The 14247-nt window shown below is 37.6% G+C and overlaps 1 protein-coding gene across 1 annotated transcript in view; it reads left to right on the plus strand.

Moving 5' to 3' along the window:
• Nucleotides 1-14247, plus strand: part of LOC135200754 (urocanate hydratase-like) — a 55295-nt gene that overhangs the window by 14099 nt on the left and 26949 nt on the right. Inside the window, exons 4-11 of the mRNA XM_064229360.1 lie at nucleotides 123-313; nucleotides 577-643; nucleotides 3715-3858; nucleotides 4481-4591; nucleotides 5498-5671; nucleotides 7298-7518; nucleotides 12077-12192; nucleotides 13472-13647. Of these exons, the coding sequence (XP_064085430.1) occupies nucleotides 123-313; nucleotides 577-643; nucleotides 3715-3858; nucleotides 4481-4591; nucleotides 5498-5671; nucleotides 7298-7518; nucleotides 12077-12192; nucleotides 13472-13647 (1200 nt within the window). The remainder of the gene's footprint in view (nucleotides 1-122; nucleotides 314-576; nucleotides 644-3714; nucleotides 3859-4480; nucleotides 4592-5497; nucleotides 5672-7297; nucleotides 7519-12076; nucleotides 12193-13471; nucleotides 13648-14247) is intronic.

Consider the following 14247-nt stretch of genomic DNA (forward strand, 5'->3'; position numbering starts at 1 on the left):
GATTGAAATGGTTATAAATATTTGTCGTCAGTTCCAAAGAGAATCATGTTCTTAATGTCGAGAGGTGCATATCACCAAAATCATCACAACCATCATCATTATTATAAATTTCTTCCACGCAGTTTTGGATAGTGATGCACTACCTCTCGACGATGACGGAAGAGCAGACGTTGGTGTTGTACTCTGGTCATCCCCTGGGTCTGTTCCCCTCCGATATCCGCTCTCCAAGGATAGTCGTCACCAACGGCATGATGATACCAAATTATTCCACCAGAGAACATTATGATGACTTCTTTGCCCTGGGAGTTACAATGTAAGCGACAAGGACGGCCTCTGATTCTTTTCGTCACAGGCACAATTACCCATCCACTTTTGTAAAGCGTTTTTATTCTGTTTTCATTTTAACAAAGTCTCAAGCTCGTAATTGTGACTGTCCTGCTTATAATGATACATGAATGTTGATGTAAATTGATTAAATCCAGTAGTCTTAAACCTGCAAATGAGAACATGGAATATATATTGTAATACCATAGAGTTGGTTTATTTAAAAAAATATATCTTTATTGTTTTCCTCAGGTACGGGCAAATGACAGCTGGCAGCTATTGCTACATTGGACCACAGGGGATTGTCCATGGAACTACAGTAAGTGGTTTTATTTCATCTACTTTGGTTACTTGTTTCGATAATAAAAAGCTTGTAATTTATCTCATTAACAAACAGAGACGAAATCTTAATCACTAAAGTACTCTGTATTTAATATAACAGTTAGATGAAGCCTAGGAAGCTGTAATTCATAATGCCATCAATGGAAGTTGGCGGTTATAGACTGTCGGATTTGCTGTTTTCCTTGCTATCTTGTCTTGTTATAATATCTGTCTAAGGAAATTAGAGTAGGTTAAAGAGGTGTGATACAAACAAACTTGGGAACTGCGTCTTCCAGAAGTTTTGAAGCTTTGGCTTCATCTAAAAAAACCGGCTACAAAAACCATCCTGCTTCAGAGGTCATACCAGAAGAGGAGCGAGGGATGGAAATCTTTGGTAATGACCGATTTTGATTGGAAATCAGTACAAAGATAGATAACCAAAACAGTGACATTGGCCTTAACTTACAGACCTCGAAGGGGGGTCACTGTGCCGTCATGAGGTGCACTGTAGGCATTACTCAAGGTTCTTTGCTGAGTGCCTTCGGCCCCTAGCTGCAACCCCTTTAGTTCCTGTTACAGTACCTCCATTCATATACTCTTTCTTCCATCTTGCTATCCACCCTCCTCTACCCATTGATGAGCGCCTCAGTGGCGTGATCGGTATGGTCTTGGCCTGCCATCTTGGTGGCCGCGAGTTCGATTATCGGGCATTCCACTGAGGGGTTAGAAATGTTTATTTCTGATGATAGAAGTTCACTCTCGACGTGGTTCGGAAGTCACGTAAAGCCGTTGGTCCCGTTGCTGAATAACCACTGGTTCCATGCAACGCAAAAAACACCATACAAACAAAAACAGTCCTACACATTGATTAATAGTACAACTGCGAGGTTGCCATCCTGTTACACCTTGCAAACTTTTTGTCGTTAATTTCCCTTTCAACGCTGAGCGATCTTATAGGTCCCACTGCTTGGCCTAAATTCTATATATTTAATTCAGTCAACTTAACTTACAGACTGCCGAAGTATTGCTCAAGTCCGTACTGACCTAGTAGATACGAGAGGGAAGGATATTATAGCCAGGGCAGTTTAGTTCACGATTCCTCTCGTGTCTTTTAAAGGGTACTTGAGCATTTCGTGCAAACATCATATGGTCTCGTAACGAATAGACTAATCTTAACTGAACGTGTACTTGTTTGTATTGTATATGCTGATAATTCCCTAACTTACTGTTTTACCTCCTCCTGTTGCTTAACCTAACGTTATGAAAGAAGGTATTAAAAATTACAAATTATTTTAGAGCTCTTCCAATGACGTTACTTTTTGGTTCAAATTAATTTTTTTGCAAATCTTTTATGTTTACCCTCGTCCATTAAAACTGGAAACCTGTTCATACCGCCACCCGCTAAATGAAATACTCTAGCACTTAGTCCAGACGACGGAGTAAATTAGAAGCTATCATGTAATTATAAATGGAATCTAAAATTGTCGCTCGTAAAATCAAGGTAAGTTAACCAAATGCTTAAGTTTATTCGTGAATATACATTTTCTTTTGTCTCCAACTTTCAAAGAAAACGACTTCGTTCATTATAGTAGACTCTTCAAAGTAGATTTGGCGATAAAAAGGAAGTGCACAAATGAAATATCATAGTAATACCTTATAAACGAATTATGGCAAAAGATTGCCAGGCTGATGGATTGAGTTCTTCAGTTTTCATTGAAAAGGTATAGATTGGCAAATGCAAAAGAATGATATATTAGAGGTATACTTCAGTAGGCTTAGATGTGTAGGACGAATCACCTATATAACTATATATATATATATATATATATATATATATATATATATATATCTATATATTGTATATCTGTTTGTGTGTGTGTGTGTGTGTGTGTGTGTGTGTGTGTGGGTGTAGAGAGAGAGAGAGAGAGAGAGAGAGAGAGAGAGAGAGGAGAGAGCGCCAGGATGCGTTGCTATATCCAGTACCAGAAGTCTTCTCAGTGTTTTAGTAAAAGAAGAGGAAGTTTTCCCAGATAGTCTTGTTCTCTTGCTTGGGAGTACGCTATGTTACGCCTTCCTTTCCTTGCATATTTATTTATTTAATCATTTATGAGATTGCGGGTCATTTGGCTGATTCTGTTAAAAATAAATTACTCAAAAAGCTACTATGAATTAGTTACCAATCATAAATATTTTAATACATAATATTTGGATGCTCAGAGGTGTGAGTGAGGTTTTGTCACCCCTAAATAAATGCATTTTTTTTTCTTTAACGTTTTTCTTAGTTGCTTAATGTTTATGGCTATTCGTTTTCTTTATTTCTGTCTTTAAGATGCGTACTTGATATTAGTTTAAGCGAAAATTATCCTTTTTCTAGTTGCCCAGAACTCAAATTTTATGAGGCTGTTCACTCGGAAATAAAGTTGTATATTTCTATGCCCTCTTGAAAAGTGATGAGTAACTAATATATATATATATATATATATATATATATATATATATATATATATACATATATATATATTATGTATGTATGTATGTATATATTATATATATATATATATATATATAATATATATAATGTATATACTTAGAAAATAGTATTACTGAGAATTATTATGTAAAGAAGAATGTCCAGAATGTTTTTTATTGTGAATTGGATTAACAATCAACTTCCATGGTGTGCATTACTAATAAAATTTTAGGAAGTATGTTACAGGCCAGCTCTTTAATATAATTTCCATCTCAGTAGTCTTGTCAATGAGTATGATTAACTTTTGATTACTTCCTTCATTAAACAAAAAAAAGCTCCTCAGTGGCGTGGTCGGTATGGTGTTGGCGCGCCACCTCGGTGGTCGCGAGTTCGATTCTCGGGCATTCCATTGATGAGTGAGAGATGTGTATTTCTGGTGACAGAAGTTCACTCTCGACGTGGTTCGGAAGTCACACAAAGCCGTTGGTCCCGTTGCTGAATAACCACTGGTTCCATGTAACGTAAAAACACCATACAAACAAACAAACCTTCAATAAACAAAGGATTCCTAATTGTGAAAACATTCGTGTGATTCGCAGCTAACGGTGCTGAACGCCGGGCGAAAATACCTGAAGCTAAATAACCTGGAAGGACGTGTCTACGTCACCTCTGGCTTGGGAGGAATGAGCGGCGCTCAGGCCAAGGCAGCTGTCATCTGCGGATGCATCGGCGTCATTGCTGAGGTGAGTTTGGAACACCTTTCTTCTGGTTACTGGTGTTGGTTGTTAGTTATGTCAGCAACAATTTCCTCAGCTGAAAGTCATACCTCACAAACTTCAAATTGATTAATTATTAGGATCTTTCTCAAATAGTGTTGGGGGTCGTTATGAAGGACTAATATTCCTTGGGGGTCATTGTCTTTATGATATTTGCAGTCTTTTGTTTATGTTTTCACTATCATCCCCAGCGTGTTTGTACTAAACTCGCCGCAGAGAGGGTTATATTCCGGACTGAAACTCTTATCCCGTAGAGGGTTAGTGCCGTCAGCGCACCTCATACGGTGCAATGTAGACATTACTCAAGGTTCTTTGCTTTCATTCCTTTTACTGTACTTCGGTTCATATTCTCTCTTCCATCTTACTGTCCACCCTCTCCTAACAATTGTTTCATAGTGCAGCTGCTTTGAGGTTTTCCTCCTGTTACGCCTTTCAAACTTTTTACGGCCAGTTTCCGTTTCAGCCCAGTGCTTTGCATAATGCCAAAAATCTATATCAATCAAATTAAAAACTCTTGGGAAAGTCCAGTGATTATTATTTTTTCAAATGCATCTGTTACTACCTCATACATCAGTAACTTCGATTTCAGATGAGTAAGGAGGCTCTTCTGAAGCGCCACGCCCAGGGGTGGCTGGAGGAGTACACAGACGACATCGACTTCTTGATTCGGCGGATCCGCGAAGCCAGAGCTAAAAAGGAGGTATGTGATTTGTGTTAGAATAGAGCAAAGGTCAGTAATGCTGGTTGTTGGCATTTGGCAATGGTCATAGACGTAGGAAAAGAGGAAGGCGAATGTCAGCTTGATTTGGAAAGAAGTGTTGTCTCAGTGAGGAGCAAAATTTTGCATAACAGTAAAGTCAGTGTACTGTAATTTTAATTCCAATTTTTATCTCCTATCCTCGATAATTTAAGTTAGTTGCCTTGTGGTCATTATATTTTCGTCTTTACAACTTAACTTCAAATGTTCTGTGTATATATGGATGCTTTATACATTGTTATTTCTGTTGCTCTATATCATTTTTCTCATAGGACGAGGCAGTGTTTAGAAAATCACTTATAATCACCCCGTATGGGGGAAGTGCCATCACTGCACCTCACGCGGCGCACTGTAGGCATAACTTAGGGATCTTTGTAGTTTCCCTTCGGCCCCTAGCTGCAACCCCTTTCATTCCTTTCATTCAAATACTCTCATGTTCAATCTTGCTCTCCACCCTCTCCTGCAATTGTTTCATACTGCAACCGCGAGGTTTCCTTCCTGTTAGACCATCTCCTAATACTTGATTCATAGTGCAACTGCTTTGAGGTTTTCCTCCGATTACACCTTTCAAACCCTTTACTGTCAATTTCCTTTTCATCGCTGAATGACCTCATAGGTCCCAGTGCGTGGCCTTTGGCCTAAATTCTCTATTCAACTCAACTCAACGTTTCAAACCTTCCAACTCGCAACTTTCCTTTCAGCGCTGAATGACCACATGGATCCCAGCTTAAATTCCATTCCGTCACCCAAAATAAGAGCAAAAAGTGTTCCAAAAATAAATTTTATAGTTGTTTTCTCAGGAGACCTCAAATCTTCCAGGCTGCTGAGACCTAATGTTGTGTGTTCCAGGCGACATCTATCGGCTACCTGGGCAATATAGTGGACGTGTGGGAACGGCTGTGGCTGGAATATGAAAAGACGGGAGAGCTCTTGGCTGAGCTTGGATCCGACCAAACGTCCTGCCACAATCCTTTCAGCGGCGGATACTATCCCGTACAGCTATCCTACGACCAGTCCCTAGAGGTCAGTTCTGCGCCGAAGATTTGTGAAAAGTGGTGGTTTGCTTAGGTTATAAGGAACTGAGAGATAATTTTTACTGGATTTATCGGATCTGTCCCCAAGGGTTTTACCCTGTATGTATCCTCCACCTTTGCGGCGTGTTTAGTACAAGCCCATTCGGGATAACCGTAAAAACACGAACAAAAGACTGTCAATATCATAGAGATGATGACCTCCAAGAAATATTAGTCGTAGATAACGACCCCCGAAAACCCTTGGGTCACTATCCAGGAAAGATCCGATTTTTCTAATGTTTGAATGACGAGAATTTTAGAAATGAAAGAACACATTTCTGAAGATTCGATGACAAGAAATGTGAAGCTGTTATTTAAATCGTAAAAAAAAGACATGCTCAGTATTCCAGGTTCATGCAAGCAGATATAATTTTTTATCAAGACAGTAACAATGATAAATATATTTACTTGCGTATTATCGGAAATAAAATTTGCGCTTTTATTACTTGTTATCAAGTTATCAAAGGCCAGAGAGTGTTTGTATAATCATTTAGTACAGAAGTTTTAAGTGATTGCCTTCAATCATATTGGTAGATGTGTCTGTTTTGGGTGTATAAAAGAACAATGAAAAGTCCAACTAATAATGATGAAATAAATAAGCAGATAAGGAATAGAAAACAGCAGATAACAGAAAGTTTTGATGGTCTAGTTTGAAGTATTAGAGATTAAATTTGTTAAAATGTATAAAGATATTGAAAAAATCTTGTTTTTATCTTGCGTGAAGTACAGAACAATTCTGGCGTCTCAAATGAAATCCAAGATTGGGATTATATTGTCACATCGATCATTATTAAACCACAACATGTCTTCTTCCCCGGAGGGGGGTGGGCGCTGGCGGGATAGTGCCGTCTGTGCACCTCATGTGCTGCACTGTAGGCTTTAATTGAGATTCTGTGCAGTCCCCTCGGGCCTAGCTGTAACTCCTTTCATTCTTTTTACTGTACCTCCGTTCATATTCTCTTTCTTCCATCTTACTTTCCACTCTCTCCTAACAATTGATTCATAGTGCAACTGCTTTGAGGGTTTCCTCCTGTTACACCTTTCAAACCTCCTGACTGTCAATTTCTGTTTCAGTGCTGAATGACCTCATAGGTCCCTGCACTTGGCATTTGTCCTAAATTCTAAATCTATTCTATTCTCTAACAAGTCGTCTTCTAATATCAGTTTCTTTGCTATAAAATGTAGATTTCTAACAATAAGGAAACAAGATTTATATCAGAGATCTTTCAGGTAGACAGAGTTGCTGTAACTACTTGAAGTTCCTCGTTGGACGAGTGGATTTCGCGCTCCTCTACTAATCCGGTGGTCAGAAGTTCGATTCTCGGCGCTGGCAACGCGGAACCAGCGGAATTTATTTCTGGTGATAGAAATTCATTTCTCGATATAATGTGGTTCGGATCCCACAATAAGCTATAGGTCCTGTTGCTAGTTAACCAATTGGTTCCTAGCCACGTAAAAAAATATCTAATCCTTCGGGCCAGCCCTAGGAGAACTGTTAATCAGCTCAGTGGTCTGGTTAAACTAAGATAAACTTAACTTGCGTGATTCCACGAGAATGTTTCCGAATTCATTTCAGATGTTGTCTAAGAACCCGGAGAAGTTCCGGAAGTTAGTGGAGGAATCCCTCCGGCGTCAGGTGGCTGCCATCAACAAGCTATCCGAAGTCGGTCTTTTCTTCTGGGACTACGGCAACGCCTTCCTGCTGGAGGCCCGTCGGGCCGGCGCGGACGTCGGAGCCACCGAGGGCGGAGACAGCATTAAGTTCCGGTACCCAAGTTACGTGCAGGATATCATGGGGTGAGTAGTCTCTCCAGGATGCACGCAGAATGCATTCGCACGTGTTCACAATAGTAATATATATTCTATTATATATATATATATATATATATGTATATATATATATACATATATATATATATGATATATATATATATATATATATATATATAATATGACTGCTGAAAATGTTCTGTTACAACAGAATTTCATCTAATAAAAGCAGCCCATGAAAACGGCAAAATATAGAGAGAAAATACAATGTTTCAGAGACAGCAGTCTCTGAAATATAGTATTTTCTCTCTATATTGGCGTTTTTAAGGCCTCCTTTTATTAGAGGTATATATATAATAGATATATATATATATATATATATATATATAAATATATATATAGTAGTGGGAGATAGTTCCTGGGAAAAGCAAGATTTCAGTATGCCACCATGTTCACCTTTCCACTCTTGAATATATATATACGTATATATATATATATATATATATATATATATATATATATATATATATATAAATATATGTATATCGAGCTACAATGTCTTTTAATATCTAATTCGCTCTACCTCGGAATTAATATATTTTCATATATGCTTAACCGAAGGGGAATTTTTACTCGATAATAGACTTGCCTGGACCTGGGCGCGAACCTGGATTTGAAACGATCCATGGATTCGCGCCCTGGTCCAGGCAAGTCTATTATCGAGAAAAAATTCCCCTTCGGTAAGCATATATGAAAATATATTAATTCCGAGGTAGAGCGAATTAGATATTAAAGGACATTGTAGCTCGATATATGTAAATGAATCACGGAAATGTGATATGACTTATATATATATATGCCATGACACTTCAAACGTATCCCCATCCCCCATATCTGTATATTCCAGCCACCTCAGACATTCATTCTTTGTCCATCTTATACTCTGTTTTTTTTCATCTGTCCATCCGCCTGTGGTGTTTTTGTATGGTAACACTGCGTCCCGGGCTTTAGATAGTTACGCTATATGTAAGTTTTAGGTAAATAAAAGGATATCTGGGTGTACATTTGCAACTGAAAAGTGTTTTAATAATTTACTGTATGCGAATTACACCGTTAATATTCGAAATAGGATATTATTATAATCGTTAAATGTAAGCTGAATGTAACTATTCTAAAGCCCGGGACGCAGTGTTACCATAAAAAACCACCACAGGCGGATGGACAGATGGAAAAAAAAACAGAGTATAGTTAGTTTACAAGCGCTTTTCTTTTGTTGGCCTAAGCTTCAGTCTTTTTTTCGTAATTGAGGGATGTGAGTTTTTTTACAACTGTTCGTCTGCCATTTTCACACCTGATTTTTTTCATCGCCTTCAAAGCACGCTCGTGTTTTGGTGTCGTTAGAAATACACAGCCTTTGTCTTTGTAGTAAATATTATGTATAGTGAATAATTAATATATATTTTCTCCGGGGAAAAGTTAGTGTTGTAAAGAAAATATATTCTTGATGAATTCTGTTTTGATAGTTTGGTGATGTCTCTTTACAACGAATTAAGGGCCGTTAGTTCTTCAAAACAATGTAAATACTGTACTTATATTATAAAATATCTTCAGTTCTTACGAAATGCGCCTAGATTTACTAGATTATTCTAATCTTGTGGTAATTCTATAAAAACGAAGCTGATAATTCTTTAATGATTAATGTAGATAGATTTTATGCTAGATTTAATAGATATTTGTATATTATTATTATCAACTTGTTTTTTGGCGGCACCGATAAGCAAACCTTTTTATTGAGAAGAGCTAAAACTACATTTGTCGGCAATTTCGGGGCCCGGTCATATTCTCCCCCAACCCCCACCCCCCGCCCACCGAACATTTTCCCTTTGATATTTCCCCTCCGGACATTTTCCCCCTGACATATTCCCGCCCCCTCCTCCGGGACAGTTTCCTTTTGACATTTCCCCTCCCGACATTTTCCCATATGGACATCCCCCCCCCCCTAGTATTGAGTCATACTGCATCACTATACTCTGTTTTTTTCCATCTGTCCATCAGCCTGTGGTGTATGCGTATGGGAACACTGCGTCCCGGGCTTTGAAAATAATTAATTATTTCGAATATTAACGGTGTAATTCACATTCAGTAAATTATTAAAACAACTTTTCAGCTGCAAATGGACACCCAGATATCCTTTTATTTACCTAAAATGTACACATAGCGTAACTATTTAAAGCCCGGGAAAGCCCGGGACGCAGTGTTACCATGCGAAAACACCACAGGCGGATGGACAGATGGAAAAAAAACAGAGTATAGTGTACCATGAGTTTAGTTGACATCAATTTCAACTTCGTAAATTGCTTCATTTCTTGAATGTACATTCGAAAATGTCAATAGATCTCAATCAAGAATGAATAAATGCTTTTCCACAACACTTGTACAAATCTGCCCGCGTTTTCTGTAAGGCAGATGGAGTCCCACGATTGACTCACTATGGCCCGTGATGTGGTGGTATTTATCCACCCTTGTCCAGGGTTAAACTCAATGGGACCCCGTGTTTAGTAATATAGTAGATTCACATCAACCGTGCATTTGATGTCAAGGCTATTCCCTCACGACGATCCTGATAGGCTGTTGTTAAGTACCAAATACAGGGCTGGAAACTCTCAGTCTCTCTCGAAAGTTCACATGGGTAGGATCTATGTTCCACCTCTCCTGAGTGCTACGTCTTTCAAAAGTATCCCACCAGGAGGGGTGGAACATACTACATCCTGCCTATGTGAACTCTCGAGAGAGACTGAGAGTTTCCAGCCCTGTATTTGTACTTATCAACAGCCAATCAGGAGCGTCGTATGGGACTGGCCTTGACATCAAATGCACGGTTGATGTGAATCTACTTTAGCTCCTCGGGGATCAAATGCACCATATTGAACGTTAGCAATAGAACCATACAAATGCCTGAGATGTCTTCCTCAAGTTCTTTATGGATGGATATATATATATATATAATATATATATATATATATATATGTGTGTGTGTGTGTGTGTGTGTGTGTCGGCATACACATTGTTTGAAAATGGACAATACATCTACCTCTCCCAAGCTTTTCGCATCAGGGACGACTGAGAAAGTGTTATCAGCCGAATTTGGGGACAAACGTTTAGTTGCATATTATGAACTTACGATGTTTTCAACACGAATTCTGTTGTGATCTGATGTGCTTTCTGTAACCGGGTGTACTCGAAATGCGAAGTTTTGTGTTTTCTGTTACCTCACTTTGATTTATATATATGTATGTATGTATATTATATATATTATGTATATTATATATATATATATGATATGAATATTATATATATGTGTATGATCTTCATATCATATATATGTATATGATATGAATATATATATATATATATATATATATATATATATATATATATATATATATATATATATATAAGTGGTATAATATTGCCTTGAAAAATAATGGGTTCGCTAATCTTGACATGATCCATAAACAGATTACCAGGTTTCTGTTACTATCGTATTCTGTTGTATATATATAATTCCTGATAAATACATGAGATTTTGTCTTCGTTTATCACTGCATCACCAGGACGTGGATAGTGCGGTCTTTAACAGCCATAAATCTTGAGAAATAGTAAAGTACTCTTTGTCGAATCTTTTTATTTTTTATTTTATTTTATTTTTTTGACGTCCGGCCGAGTATGGTATACTATTCAAGTAGATGATAATGGGATCTAATCCTTAGAATGAGATCTAATCTCTTAGGGACAGCAAGAGAATTATTCTAGATATATAACAAAAATGAGATTCTGAAGTCTCAAGGAAAAAGAAAAACCCTTTGTAACAGTTCTTAGTACAGTTGCGAAGTTGTTTCCCTGTTACACCTTTCAAACCTTCTTGCTGTCCATTTCACTTTCATTACTGAACGACCTCGTAGGTTCCAGCGATTGGTCTTTGGCCTAAATTCTGTATTCTAATCTATAATCTATATAATTTCTCTGTTTCTCTTTCATTGACATCTACCTGTATCGTTTGGCAAAGTATTTTTCTTTCGTGGACATTTTATATCTCCATCCGAAAACCTTCATTATCTTTTTTGCAATTTTTTTTCCCTTATTTAACGAAATCTTTTCAGTTTTTCTGTAAATGAAAACTATTGTCAGTCCGTCGGCACTTTTTCTGTCCGCCTTCCAATCATAAAAAACTACTGAGGCTAGAGGGCTGCAAATTGGTATGTTGATCATCCACCCTCCAATCATCACACATACAAAATTGCAGCCCTGTAGCCTCAGTAGTTTTTATTTTATTTAAGGTTAGAGTTAGCCATAATCGTGCGTCTGGCAAGGCAACAACACAGACCAGCACGGCCGACTGAGAGTTTCTACTTTCGGTAGCCTTGAATATACACTATACAGAAAACTCGATTTCGCCGGAGAAACTTCGGAGCAATTTTGTTACTTCTTGTTACGTTGACACCGCTTTCTGTTTCTCCTGGTGACATCTTTTACTCTCTTTCGTCGGCATCACAATTCTTTCATTAACGTCTTTTCTCTCTTTCAGCGACATCTTCTCCCTCGGGTTTGGCCCGTTCCGCTGGGTCTGCACTTCCGGTGACCCCGAGGACCTCCAGAAAACGGACCAGATCGCTTGCGACGTCCTGCAGGAAATCTGCAAAGGTAAATGACAGTGAGTGGCCTCTTTGTCAGGGGCTTTGTGATACTTAGCCCAAGTTAAAGGAACTTAGGATTGAACAGAAGTGTTATGTGAGAATGGAAGAAGGAAGTGATAGAAAAGAATATTATGATGTATATATATATATATATATATATATATATATATATATATATATATATATATATATATATATTCATATTTAAACTTCTTTATTTCTTTAATGCTTTCATACAATCTCTAATTCGTGGAAAATGTTGTCTCTATATACATATATTATATATATATATATATATATATATATATATATATATATATATATATATATGTGTGTGTGTGTGTGTGGGTGTGTGTGGATGTATATATGCATATATATATGTATATATATCTCATATATAGTTATATAAATATATCTAGTATAATAAAATAAAATATATATATTTATGTGTGTGTATTTATATATAAATGCTGTATATACGCATACTATATATAGAATCTTTGCCTATACATATATGAATGTGTTAGACCCTCATATTAATTAAACAGTTGATGACACAAATGAATCGCATTCTACCCTGAATCACAGCCGTATTAATATCAAAGTCTCAGAGAGAGTATATGTTTTGTATGAGATAAATTCTATGTATTTATTTTTGCGTAAGGTTATTGAACTTCTTGAGTTTTGGAATGCTAATTCAGCAAAGGCCTTATCAGTTAACTCAGGTTTCGATCTGCACTCATTGAAGTCTTGTTCAGCAGCATGTTTATCATTCGTTTGTTCGAAATACTGGTATAATTAAATGCTGCTAAATTATTGTTGTCTATGCCTTACCAGTTTTTTTCAAATTGAGAGTTTATATACAGTTTTCGTTGCTATTAGCTTCTCCGTGATTAATTTCAGTTTTTTTAGGAATATTTTACATACACTTTTTAACTGTTCTGGTTTCCTGCCATTTCTAAAGTAATGCACTACGTATAAAGTATATAAAGTTTTTTTTTGACGGAAAAATCAAGCCCATTTTATCGAAGACGTGCTAAATGTGCATCAAGATAGATAAGCAAGACTTTCCTTTCGACCGAGAAACAAGAGCAATGAAGCAACAACAACAAAAATGGGACAGTGAGTGCTGTTGTCAACGAAGCGTCGTGAATCCCCCAACGCTACTTGAGGGTCTTCTCAACTCTCTTTTTTTTATTCTTTGTTGCTTTTGTCGCCAATAAACTCCTTTTCAGGGTAAAGAGAACTTATGCAAATCCTGAAGTTGTGTTTGTACTACACCCCAGGTGGAATATCGGAGAGGATTCGCCAGCAGTATGCCGATAATATGAAGTGGATCAAAGAAGCTGGTCGCCACAAGATGGTGGTGGGGAGCCAGGCCAGGATTCTGTACTCGGATCAGGTTGGCCGAGTGAAGATCGCCCAGGCCTTTAATGATGCAATTCGCACGGGGAAGATCAAGGTTAGTGACGTCATCGTTGTTAGAGCTTGGTTCTGGGCTCGTCTGTAATTACGGTAACATCATAATTTGCCTGTTTGCTTCACAAGTTTAATATGAACCATAAGGATGACGATATTTTACAGAGCGATGACACCAGTTTTTAGTTTTCTGAAAAGAGAACCGTTATACCGGTTTTGTCTGTCCGTCTGCGCTTTTTCTGTCCGCCCTCAGATCTTGAAACCTACTGATCCTAGAGGGCTACAAATTGTTATGTTGATCGTCCACCCTCCAATCATCAAACTTTCCAAATTGCAGCCATCTAGCTCTCTAGTTTTTATTCTATTACAGGTTAAATTAAGCCATGATCTTGCGTCTGGTAACGATATAGACCAGGCCACCACCAGGACGTGGTTAACGTTTCAAAGTTCGCGGCTCTTACAGCATTATACCGAGACCACTGAAAGATAGATCTATTGTTGTTGGCCTTCATTATACGAATTACAGAAAACTCGATTCTTTGGCGCATTATTTACTTGTCTTGGTTATAAAAGATACAGTTGTGTTAAATTCTGTTTCTGTGTCTATCTTGCTACTTTTATCACGGATATTTTTTCCGATAAT

The sequence above is a fragment of the Macrobrachium nipponense genome, chromosome 27 (genome assembly GCF_015104395.2).
Source record: "Macrobrachium nipponense isolate FS-2020 chromosome 27, ASM1510439v2, whole genome shotgun sequence".
Taxonomy (NCBI): Eukaryota; Metazoa; Arthropoda; class Malacostraca; order Decapoda; family Palaemonidae; genus Macrobrachium; species Macrobrachium nipponense.